This window comes from Acomys minous (assembly GCF_964271855.1).
Source record: "Acomys minous genome assembly, chromosome: 7".
NCBI classification, from domain to species: Eukaryota; Metazoa; Chordata; class Mammalia; order Rodentia; family Muridae; genus Acomys; species Acomys minous.
In genome coordinates, this window is record NC_140488.1 from 66,056,821 (window position 1) to 66,069,981 (window position 13,161).

Sequence of the window (13,161 nt, forward strand, 5' to 3'; positions counted from 1 at the left end):
GCAACAAGGGTCAACCCACCCAAGCACCTCAAGTCACATATTTAATTTCCATTTTATTTTTATTTACATTACAAAGTATCTACCGTGGCTTTGTACTGGTGTAGATTTTATTGCACAGAGTAAATCCTAGTTAATATATAAACAAAGGGGCTGGGAAAATAACTCTGTCAGTGTAAACAAGAGGACTCCAGTTTCATCCCCAGATAACACAAACAAACAGTAAGTATGTGTATGTCTATCAGTGGTACTTTTGGCTAGCCAGTATTACAGCAGAGATCGGGGAGCTGCTTTCCAAGCCCCATCAGTTACTGAGAAGCTATTGGCAGTTAAAGGCTACTGGAAGAAGAATTATTATTTGATGGTATGGCCAATGGTAGGTTTCACATACTTCAATGGGTGGACCCAAGTCCATGTGCATATGAACAGAACACATTAGATTTAGTAGGTTAACAACAATAACCAAAAAGACATAAAGATCAGAGGACAGATGTATTGGAAGGGTTACAAGGAATTTGGAGGGATAAGTGATGGGTGGATATGATCATATTTCATTTATGCAGACATGAAATGCTTAAAAAACAAAAATAAAATTAAAATAAATAAGATTTTAAAAATACAGACATGGTAATGCCACACATCTGTAATTCCAGAACAAGGGAACTGGAATTGGGCCAACCCTTTGGGCTTGCAAGCCAGCCAGATTAGACTTGCCTGGCCATTAAGCTCCAGGCTAGTAAGTGACCCTGTCTAAAATGGCTGGGTGTGGTGTCATTCTTTTTAGTCTAGAACTGGGGAGTCAGAGGCATTTGATTTTCTATGAGTACGAAGCCAGCCCGTTCTACATAGTGAGGCTAAGTAGTGAGACCCTTTCTCAGAAAGACAGAAAGACAGGATGCCTGGGGAACAACCACTGAAGTTGATATTCAAACACACCTGAATAGGTGTACATACATTAATATACACCTATATAAATATAACTATATAGAAATATAGTTCAGTGAATAAACACTTGCCATACAAATGTAAGGACCTGCATTTGACTCTCCAGAACCAGTGAAATCTGGCATGACAATACATGTCTATAATGACACTACTTCTATGGTGAGATGGGAGGCAGAAGCAGGAAAATATTTGGAAGCTCAACAGGCAGGTAGCCTGTGTATTCACCAGTGAACAACAAAGAAACCTTGTCTAAAAGTGAAAGCCAGAGACTGGCACTCAAATTTGTTCTCTGACCTCCACCAGCACAATGGGACAAGTACTAACTAACCTTCAGATATGCAAATAAACACACACACATTTCTATACATATTTTATTGTTTATACATAAGTATTTTGTTTTGTTGAGGGATTTAAAGTAGTGTAGGACTAGGGATGTAGTTCTGTGGTAAAGAGCTTGCCTGCTATGCATGCTGGACTTAACGCTCAGTACCACAAAAAGAAGGGAAGGGGAGAAATTAATAGATTTTAATTTTAATTTCAATGTGTTCCTTTATCGGTTTAGTTTGGTTTTTATTGGTTTTTATTGTTTTGTTTTTGTTTTTGTTTTTGTTCTTGTTTTTGTTTTTGTTTTGAGACTGGGTCTCACTATGCAGCCCTGGCTATCCTGGAAGTCACAGAGACCTTCCTGCCTTTGCCTCCAGACTCCTGAAGTTAAAGGTGTATGCCACCATACCCAGGTCAGAATGTTTAGTTTTACTATATAAAAGCACAATTGGTTTCTTCATATTGACTAGTATTCTCTGATATTGCTTAATTCACTTATTATTTGTAGATATATTCCTTGGGATCTTCTGTATAAAATATCCTACAATCTGCAGATAGGGAGAGAGCTTTATTTAATTCTTCCTTTCTGGTCTGTATACATTCCTGTACTTTCCTTAAATTGCTATATGCATTAAAATCACTTCTATCATGAGTACAAGTAGCCAGAATGGATATCTTGTTTACTCTCATTCTTAGAATTTTTTACATTCTATTTTCTATCATTAAGCATAAAATTATCTATAAGCTTTGTGGGCCTGAAAATTTCTTTACAGGGTAGTTTTAATGATTAACTAAATTTTCTTAACAGTTAAAATGCTATTCAAGTAATTTGTTTACACTGCAGTAATTTGCACTTTTCAAATAATTGCTCCATCTTATCCAAGTCATCCAATTGCATGTTTAAAGTTGTTTATATTGTCCCCTTACTGTTTATTTTGTGTCTACAGCATCTACAATGACATACTCTGGTTTATTTCTGATTTAATAACTTTGGACCATGCCTCTTTTACTTTGCTAGTCTTTCTAAGTGTAAGTGTCACTGATCATTTCAATGAACCCATTGTCAAAACATTAATAAGTTTTCTTTTAGGTAATGTAATATTTGTATTAGTTATTTGATGATTTCATAAGTACATATGGTTATTTTGGTCATATTAATCCCCAACACTCCCATAACTTATCTCAGATCCACTCCCTCCCAATTTCATTTCTTCTTTTTCCCCTTTTATTAAACATAGATTCTTTTCTCATACAGTATAATCTCTACACATTTTTCCCTCCCTTTACTCCTCCCAGTTCCTCCTCACCTTCACTCCCATCCTGATACATTCCTTTTTGTCTCTCATGTCCTCTTTTAAAAAATAAACTACTGAGTCCAGTTTGTACTGGATTTAAATCCATCAATGGGAAGCTGTTAACCTACCAGTGGCTACACTCTTAGAGAGAACTCACTTTCTTTGCTTCAGAAACCATCAAGTGTTAATAGCTCTTCAGCTCATGAGCCACTCTACCCTCCACGTTGAAATATTGATTGGCTTGAGCTGGTGCAGGTCTTGTGCTGCCAGCCACATCTGGTGTGAGTTTATGAGTGCAACAGTCATGTCATGTCCAGAGAATACTGTTTCACTCTGGTCTTTTTAAATCTCTAATTCTTACATTTGTTCACGTCCTTCTTCTGAAATATTCCCTGAGCCTTGGAAGGAGGGGTGTAATATAAATGTCTCATTTGTTACACAGTAGACCCTTCTTTTCTGCACTTTGACTATTTGTGAGTTTCTGCATTACTACCATCCACTGCACAGACACTTCTCAAATGATATCTGAGAAGACGCACTATCTATAGGTATAAAGATACAAATTTAGGGGATGGTTTGATACTATGTCCATTAAACAATATAATAATAATAGGTTCTCCCATAGGATCCTACCCATATAGCTCTGCACTCATGGTTTCTTAATAAGATTTACAGAAGTAGGTGTGCGTTTCTTTCCATGGAGCAGGACTTGAATCCAATCAGAAATGATTGATTATTCCTGTAGCATCCAAGCCACTGTCTCACTCGTAAGAGAGTATTTGGTCACACTGATCATTATTGTAGCTCACAGCATTAGTAGCTTGTTAAGACTGTTGATTACTTTTTGATCTCAGCAACCAACATACCACTTTCTGGGAGGATGCTTCTTAGTATCAACTGGATTCCTTCAAGTTCTGTGACTAGGGTATCTTTTGCAGTTAAGGTCTTATCATCAAGTTCTCGTAGGCAACCAAAAGCAAGGATAGTAGCCTGTATTGTTTTGAGGGTGTCTGACACACTTCTGACCAACAACTTGTTTTAAAATTTTAAAGATGTTTTATATCTGTGCTGCAGAAAACCTAGAATAGAAATTTGGGTTGTACACCAGGATAAAGCATTTGTCAACCACATTACTGACAAATAATACACAGAATACTTAAAGAACTTTCAAAATATTATTGTGTGAGTATTCTGTTAAATAGTTCAATTAGAGAAAGGCAAAAAGAATAGACACCAGAAAGGGAACAGGATGGGACCCTACCATAGAGGTCCTCTGAAAGACTCCATCCAGCAGAGGATCAAAGCAGATGCTGGGACTCAAAGCCAAACTTTGGGGTGGAGCACAGGGAGTCCTATGGAAGAGTTGGGGGGATAGAAAGAGCTGGAGGGGACAGGAGCTCCACAAGGAGACCAATGGAGCCAACAAATCTGGGTGGAGGAGTGGGGTGCTGCAGAGACTGATGCACCAACCAAGTACCATGCATGGTGAGAAGCTATACCTTCTGCTCAGATGTAGTAGATAGGCAGCATGGTCTCCACGTGAATCCCATAATATAGGGAGTGGGGCCTACCTCTGACATGGACTCAATTGTCCACCCATTGATCACTTCCCCTTGGCGGGGCAGCCATGCCAGGCCACAGAGGAAGAGGATGAAGGCAGTCCAGATGAGACTTAATAGGCTAGGGTCAGATGATGTGGGGAGTCGATGACGGAGGGGGCTACAATTAGGATGTAAAGTGAACAAATTAAAAATAAATAAAAAGAATAATAGCACACCAATAAAAATACTTCAATAAGAAAAGTCATTTCACTGAAGAGGCTATATGAATAGCAAATAAACATGTGGAATGGTATTTAACATCGCTAATCATTTTTTTTAAAAAAAACTAAACACGATGAATTTCATTGAGGAAGGGCTTGCTTAGCTTGAGTGTAACCCTGGGTTCAATAATTAAATACTGAAGATATATATTAAATACAAAAAGGTCTCACATACATTGTTAAGAATATAAAATGAAATTTTACATCAACATGAAAAGTTATATAGGACTTTTCATAAGAACTTTATATGTAATAAGTAAAACCTGGGCAAGGAATATGTCCAATTTTTCATATATATCTATCATGCAGAGTAGGCTTGGCTGGCCTGCTACTCCTTGTTTATCATAAGTAAGCATCAAAGTCACAGCAGTCTTTATACCCCAATATCCCAAATGCCAGAATTGTAGGCATGTTCCACTACAACTGGTCTAATGCTTTTTATATTGTGCTATAATACTGTAAGACATAAGGCACAAGAAACAAAGTGAATAACAGATAATATCTGCTCTGAAATTTGAAATTTTCTGTAACCTACAGTTATTTAAGATAAAAAAGTGTTAGAGCTAGCCATGTTTTCTCTCACCCGTAATCCGACCAGTGAGAAGACAAAGGCAGGAGGATTTCTTTCTTTTTTCTTTTATTACATTTTTTATTAATTTATTCATATTACATCTCAATTGTTAGCCCTTCCCGTTTCATCCCATTCTTCCCTCCCTCCCACTTCCCCCCTTTTCCCTTCCACTATGTCTGTGATTGAGGGAGACCTCCTCCCCCTATATATGCTCTTAGAATATCGAGTCTCTTCTTGGTAACTTGCTATCCTTCCTCTGAGTGCCGCCAGGCCTCCCCATCCAGGGGATGTGGTCAGAAAAGGGGCACCAGAGTTCCTGTGAGAGTCAGATCTCACTCTCCATTTAACGGTGGAGAATATCATGTTCGTCAGCTAGGTCTTGGTAGGGGTTTGAAGTTTACTGCCATGTTCATAGCTGCTTTATACATAATAGCCAGAACATGGAAATAGCCTAAGTGTCCCTCAGTAGAAGAATGGACTAAGAAACTGGGGTACATTTACACTATGGAATACTACTCAGCTGTTAAAAACAAGGAATTCCCCAAATTTGTGGACAAATGGATTGACCTAGAAATTATCATAATGAGTGAGTTCACCCAGAAGCAAAAAGAGACAGACGGTATATACTCACTTATATCAAGACACTAGTCCAAGGGATACGCCCCATGAAAAACTTTACTTACCAAGAAAGTGGGTCAGAGGAGAGGACATCCTATTGAGACTTTAGGCGAGAGTAGCGTGGAAGAATGGGGAAATAATAGGATCCACAGGGTCCTGGAAACCTACAAGAAGAACTTTATGACAGGCAGATCTGGGTCCTGGGGTCCTCCTCAAACTAAGGCACCAGCCGAGGATTTTTTTTATTTTATTAATTTATTCATATTACATCCCAATTGTTATCCCATCCCTTGTATCATCCCATTCCTCCCTCCCTCCCATTTTCCCCTTACTCTCCTCCCTTGTGACTGTGACTGAGGGGGACCTCCTCCCCCTTTATATGCTCATAGGGTATCAAGTCTCTTCTTTGTTTTAGTTAAGAGGAGCACAGGATTCATCCTGGCCAGACCCTGTCTCAAAAGCAATAAAAGTTAAGTGTAAGGATATAGTTCACTTGTAGCATGTTTGGCTATCTGGATTTGATCCCACATATTTATTTAAAAACATCTTTAATTGGTTCTAAATGTAATTTTAAAATACCCAAAAATATTAGACTACTAGAAACAAGTATTTTGAAGCCAAGCATACACAGAGAGAGCACAATTTTACCTATGAAGAGGGAAATTTGAAGTGGAATATGGAGTTATGAGCCTCATTTCATTGAAAAAAGACCAATTCATTTTTTCTGTTTAAGGATTCAATGAGTTGTTTTCTTTAGAAATAAAAATAAAAACAGGAACAAAAGCAATTTTTAATAGCTTGCATGTCATTTTAAGGCTTAAATATTTAAATAATACCATCTTCTGATAAAAAAACTTTCTAGTTTTGCTTATTGCCATAAAAGTTTTATTGTTTCATGTGCTTATGTGTCCTTTCTAATTATGTTTTATGCCTCATTTGTTTGTTATTCTAATGCCCAGATTTTCTAAAACTGCTTATATTTCTCTTACAAAGACTTGGATTGGGAATCGAAGAAGAAAATACCGTTTAATGGGAATTGAAGTTCCACCTCCAAGAGGAGGCCCTGCTGATTTTTCTGAGCAGCCTGAGTCTGGTTCTTTGTCTGCACTCACACCAGGAGAGGAAGCTGGGCCTGAAGTAGGAGAGGATAATGACAGAAATGATGAAGTGTCCATCTGTTTGTCCGAAGCAAGCTCTCAAGGTACTTTACTGTGCCTCCTAATAACAGCCTTTGGAAATTCAATGTATTTTACTTGCTTTTCAGTATACTGCACTTTAACTCTAGAGTGTTCAAAACATGACCAAGCATTTGAAAAGAAACATATTTATTTTTTTAATGCTTCTATGTAAAAAGTCTTCCATATCAAGTCATCACAAAGCGCATTCATCTATCACAATACTGATGCCCTGCTTTTTGAAATGTTAGTTATTACAGCAGTCCTTATACAAGAAGCAGGTAAATGATTATATTTGGAATGTTAGGTGAGTGCTTACAAATACTTTAACAAAAGAGAATATGGTACATGAAAATGCAAATAGGCCTGTGATCTGACATACAAATGTCACTCAAAGCTTTTCCACTAGCAAATTGTTCAGTTTCGGACAAAGCATTTAGCTAAGCTCATTAGACTCTTTTCTTCATTCTGTTAAAGGAAGTTAAACTGGCTCATCTTTATAATACCACTCAATGCATCCCTGAGAGAGACTACATTCTATAGCACAGATTAATGCCATTTACCTAAGAAGAATTTTTTATTTGACTTCAAACATAATAAGTAATTCTAATGTAATTTTATTAAAAGTTTTAGTAATATTTATTTTATATATCATAAAAATATTCTTTATAAATATACAATCCAGTTATTTTTAGTAAGGTTTATAGATTTGTATTACCAAAACTTAATTTTAGATCTTTTTGTTATCACATCAGGAAACTTCTCTTGTTTAGTCAGTGATCCTGGTTTCCTCAGCTTCAGGCACACTAATCTGCTTTCTGACTATTAAAGTGTGTCTTTTCTATGTGCTTTATCTGAACCTGATAACAAACCCTGTAGTCTTTCTGTGTCTGTGCTTCAGAAATTAAGAACCACTCACTTGAATATTTGCTTGTTTCTTTTTCTCTTTTTCACTGTTATCAGTTCAGAATACTGGCAAATTATTTTCTGGTAAAGCAGAAAAATATCTATTTTGCATATGTATTTATGCATGATATATGTAGCTGTGTTTGCCTGTGTATAGGCACACATGAACCCAGAGATCTCTTTTCCAGTTCTAGCCAGCTTGTTCTTGGGTTTCCCTCTATGCATCTCATATACTGGGCTGCAGTTGCTGGCAGGTGACCATTCTTACCCTGCTCTGCATGTTTATATGGCAGGTGCTTTACTTACTGAGCCATCTCTCCAACTCTGTGTTTCTTTTTTGTCTCTTAACTTTGTTTATGATTCATCTACAAATATATATACACATATTTTGACTAAACTGGCCTTGGACTCACTACAAAGACTGGTCTTTAGACTCCTGATCCCCCAATCTTTACCTCCCAGGAACCGAGATTGTTGCCTATTTATACTAGTCATCTTCAAGGGTGGCATTATTTGTGATACAAAAATTTTATGTTACAGTAATTGCTAATTATACAAAATCTCTTTTAGTAATTAGGGCAAAAATAAAATTTGACAGTAGCCCTAACTTTTGTGCTATTAGTGGTCTTTCTGTGAGTTCTATATGTTAGTTAATCACCCAGGATACCTCAGAAGCTCCAATGTAGAGAGCATTCTAGATCATCCCAAGTTGAAAAAACTCCTCTCTTTTGGATTAGTGGAATAAACAAATTATAACTGGAATAGGTTTATCAAAGTGACATTATATAGAAAAACAAGATATATCATTGAAATGCTGATGCTTGAATTTTTAAAATTAGAATGTCTCATTACTTCTGATCCTCCTATCACCACCCCCTGTTTCAGATTTTTAGTGGTAAAATTTTTTGTGTATAATTTTTACATTGCCAGACATAGCAGTATTTTCCTTTGTGGCTTCTGACTTTCAGTCCTAATTATAGTCTCTTCTTGCTCTAAAATTGTAAAAATAAGCTCATATATTTGGCATCCTTATGGTCTTAGTTTAGCAATTTTATATTAATTCCACTGAGAATTTAGTTTGCCTTAAGATATAAGAGAAAAATACATAATTTTTCTTTTACAAATAGTTAAGCAATTGGTCTCCATTATTTATTGCATAATTCTCTGTTTAATTAGTTGCAGTATAACTTTTAAAATAAAATATGAATTTGTATATATGCATATGCAGGTACACATACATATACACATGAGAAAGCAATGAACTTCATTGTGTATTACATTAATCTGTTTTTAACTGTGCTTTATAAAATCTCATGATATCTGGTAAAGGTTTTATTTTAGTTGTAGACAAGCTGAAGAATTATTTAGCTATATATCTTTTCATACTTTTTTCCTCAAAATTTATTTAAAATTTTTATTGCCAGCACATTAAATAGATAAACTATCATTAGGAAGGTTAATTCAGTTTGCAGTTCAGAGTTTTCTATAATAACGAGACACACATAGAGAACGGTTGGGTAATATTGGTCTGTAACTCAAAAGAGAGGTTAAATCAGGAAAAGAAACATGGTAATCTGCCAAACTGAGGCCAATTAGTACCTACCCACAGAAGTAGAGTTTTAATTGAGAAAATTAAAATAAAAAGCAAAACAAAACAAGACAAAACAATGGAGAAGGGCTGTGTGTTGAAAAATATTTACATTTTGAGGCCCTGAGAAAAAATTTGCCACTGAGAGAACATTCAAGCACAGCAGAACTGGATAGTATGCCATTACTAAAACGAAGGAAAGAAAAAGATTTCAGAAATAAGAGGGGTCATTATCTCAATGATCTCATAGAAACTGAGTAGAAAGGAGAGGCCATTGAATCAGTCTTTAAGAGGTTCTTTGCAAAAGCAATTAATTGCATGCCCAGGGGGCAGGCAGGCAAATTGTAATGGGTAGAATAATGAAAGGGATAGAAACGCTGTCACCGTTGAGAGGACGATGCATTGTAAGTCCAGGTGTTTGAAAGATTATCAAATATGAATATTCTCTCTCCTTTTTTCTCTTTTCCCTCTTCCTTCTTCCTCCTTCTGCCTCTCCTTCCCTCCTCCTTCTTTCTCACCTATGATTGCAAACGATAACAAGGGGTAGGAAAACTGATGCAGGCATAAAAATCACAAGGAAAACAAAATGTTTTGTGATTTCTAAAGTCATTTTTTTCTCATATAGTTGGTCCAGTAAATACAGGTTTATCTTCTGTTAGCCTTTCCAGAATAATATGTGCCTGGAGATCCTTGGGGAATTCCCAATAATTATATGATGGGGTCCTTAGAGCCTAATGCCCAACAGCTATTTGAAGTGATTCAGGAAGAAGGGTTTCTAGTTGTCTCTGAAAGGGCAGTTTTGCTGTGAGGAAGTATTCTGATGAAGCAAAATGCATAGGCCCCTTAGTGCAGAGTTACATCCCGACTGCCACTTCCCCTCCTGAAACAGAATTGTTGAAAATAAGCACTTAATGGGAAAACGGTGAATGTTAATTTTAAAGTCTGCGTTAATGGTCCACATGTAATAAACCACTGCTCCTGTACCAGAGTCCTTTGTCATATAATAGTGTGTTGTCTAGATAGCTGGCATAGTAATCAAGACCTAATGAGAAAAAGGAGAGAGAGAATTTAATGTATGAATCAAAAAGTGCAGGATGAGAAGTAAGCAATTGCCTAGAATTTCTCTCAGTGGCTTATTTTTCACAACCGCACAGTAACCTTTTCATTCTCATCAGAAATTGTGGCAGGAAAGCATTTTGAAAGACTGGAAAGAGCCCCTTTGGTGCTGTTTCCTGCTAGGTCTGTACAATTTCTTCATTTCATTGATGGAGAATACTAATCTGACTGGGTTGACTGTGTGATCTGTTTGTAAAAACTAAGTGTATCATCTGGCTGAGACTAATACCCTACCTCTTAAAATATACTGACCTATATTCTTTTCCAGTTTGTGAAAATGTAACTCAGTTATGTTTACATTGTGATGTCCATTCATTCCCTCTTAGAGATATACAGATGTTTCCAAAACCTAATAACAAAAGTCAGAGTCCTTATACACAATTATTATTTTAACAAGATTAGAGTGTTTTAAATGTTTAAGAGAGGGATGTATCTGTAAAGTAGTGCTTCTATATATTGCAGTACAAGTTAAAACAAACATATGAAAACAACATACAGTTTTCTTTCAGCATTCTTGCAAAGAATAATATTTGCCTTCAAATTACAAAAAGAGGCATGCTTTTGTCAGCTAACAGAAAGTGTAAGTATTCGTGATCTCTTACAAGTTTCCCATGGAATCCTTTGTTTCTTAGCAAGCATGTAGGTCCCTTCCACAGACCTTCTGATTCACCTCATTTCAACCTTGCACTTGACCTTCCTCTCCCTCATTTCTTTTCTGTTTTCCTGGGAGGGAGTGAAAACAGTCATGGTTGAATTGATTTGTGAAAAAAAAATGCATGGCTTCACCCCTTGAGCAACTTGGAGACTTCAGCAAAAATGATACTTAGTAACTCAGTTCCTTAATTTTACGTTTAGTTTCTACCAAAATATATTTATGACTAAGGAGTTTTAAAGATTTTTCACTTTTCTGAGAATCAAATTCTTTAAAGTATAGGAGTGATCAATACTTACAACATTGCATTTATAGCAGTGCCTCTTTTAAAGCTGTATCTTAATATGTGAGTGTGTGGTGTGTGCATGAAAAGATAATACTGGGGCTAGAGAGATGGCTCAGTGGTGAAGAGCACTGGCTGCTCTTCCAAAGGTCATGAGTTCAATTCCCAGAAACCACATGATGGCTCACAACCATCTATAATGAAATCTGGTATCCTCTTCTGACGTGCAGTTGTTACATGCAGACAGAACACTGTGTACATAATAAATAAATAAATAAATTTTTTAAAAGATAATTCTTCATGGCTTACTTAACCTGAGTTTATAGTTACCATATAGAGTTTTCAAGGATTGGTTCTATTTTTTACTTTTTGATTAACAAAGCTCCATTTTTTGAGGAATTACTACCACGACACAATGTCAGTGTTTATATCTCAAACTTTATATATATACATACACACACACACACACACACACACACAGAGAGAGAGAGAGAGAGAGAGAGAGAGAGAGAGAGAGAGAGAGAGAGAGAGAGAGAGAGAACAAAATATTCCTTATTTAGCTTATTATGTTACACATTTTCTCTCAGAAGCCTCAAAATAGCTTTTATTTAAATGTTCTAAAATAATCAAGCCATACAATATGCTGTCAGTGAACCACAACTGTGTATAAAGTTATGAGTAAACCTGAAGAAGAATGTACAACAATCCTGTAAGGAATAGTACTAGTAATGATCTCATTGATAAGCAATATAACCCATCTTCTGAGACCACGATTCCTAATATAAGATCTGCATCTAAATCTGATGACAATTCTCCCTCTTTCCATTTCATTTCATCACTGATTATGTAGGACTTGAAATGTCTGTGACTTGAAATGTCTAAATAATGAACAGGTAAACTTTCCTTTGTCTAGGAATCATTGTTTTTATAAAATTTTAAATTGACTCTTCTTACATTTCACAAATAAATGAGATCATGCAATTTATTTTCTTTCTTTCTGCCTGGCTTATTTCACTTAGATAACATCCCCCTGGATTCATCCATGTTGCAGCAAATAGTGGTGCAAGGAAGGGCAAATATATCAAATATAAATAAAAGAGTGGATTTTTAAGTGGGGAGGGGAGAATGAAGAAATGTAACTCAGAGGGCACAAAGTTACAATGTCTGTGATGAATAATAGTAAAGATCTAATGAAGAGCATGAAGACCATAGGTAATGATAGTGTATTGTGTATTCAGATTTTCAATAAGTGATGATAGCAGCTGTGCCTGGGGCATAGTAAACTGTGACATGATAAATATGTTAATTTGTTTCATTGTAGCAATCTTTTTGCTATATACATGTATATTGTGTTATATACCACAAGTGCATACAATAATATTTAATTGAAAATACATGATAGAGATAAGAAAGTTAAATAGAATTTATACAAACATTGTATTAAAATTCTCCTGAAGTTTTCTTGAACATCATGAACTTGAATTCTCACAAGCAATTCTTTTTTATTACATTTTTAATTAATTTATTCATATTACATCTTGTTAGCCCTTCCCCTGTTTCCTCCCATTCTTCCCTCCCTCCCACTTCCCCCCTTCTCCCCTCCCCTATGTCTGTGATTGAGGGAGACCTCCTCCCCCTATATATGCTCTTAGAATATCGAGTCTCTTCTTGGTAACTTGCTATCCTTCCTCTGAGTGCCACCAGGCCTCCCCATCCAGGGGACGTGGTCAGAAAAGGGGCACCAGAGTTCGTGTGAGAGTCAGGTCTCACTCTCTACTCAACAGTGGAGAATATCATGTTCGTCGGCTAGGTCTTGGTAGGGGTTCGAAGTTTACTGCCTATATCCTCCTTGGCTGGTGCCTTAGTTTG

At 36.3% G+C, this 13,161-nt stretch overlaps 1 protein-coding gene across 2 annotated transcripts in view; it reads left to right on the plus strand.

Annotated features, from left to right (window-relative positions):
* HDX (highly divergent homeobox) overlaps positions 1 to 13,161 on the plus strand; it is a 115,889-nt gene that overhangs the window by 80,887 nt on the left and 21,841 nt on the right. For both annotated transcript variants that reach the window (XM_084790750.1, XM_084790749.1), the window contains one exon: positions 6,566 to 6,773. In XM_084790750.1, the coding sequence (XP_084646876.1) occupies positions 6,566 to 6,773 (208 nt within the window). The remainder of the gene's footprint in view (positions 1 to 6,565; positions 6,774 to 13,161) is intronic.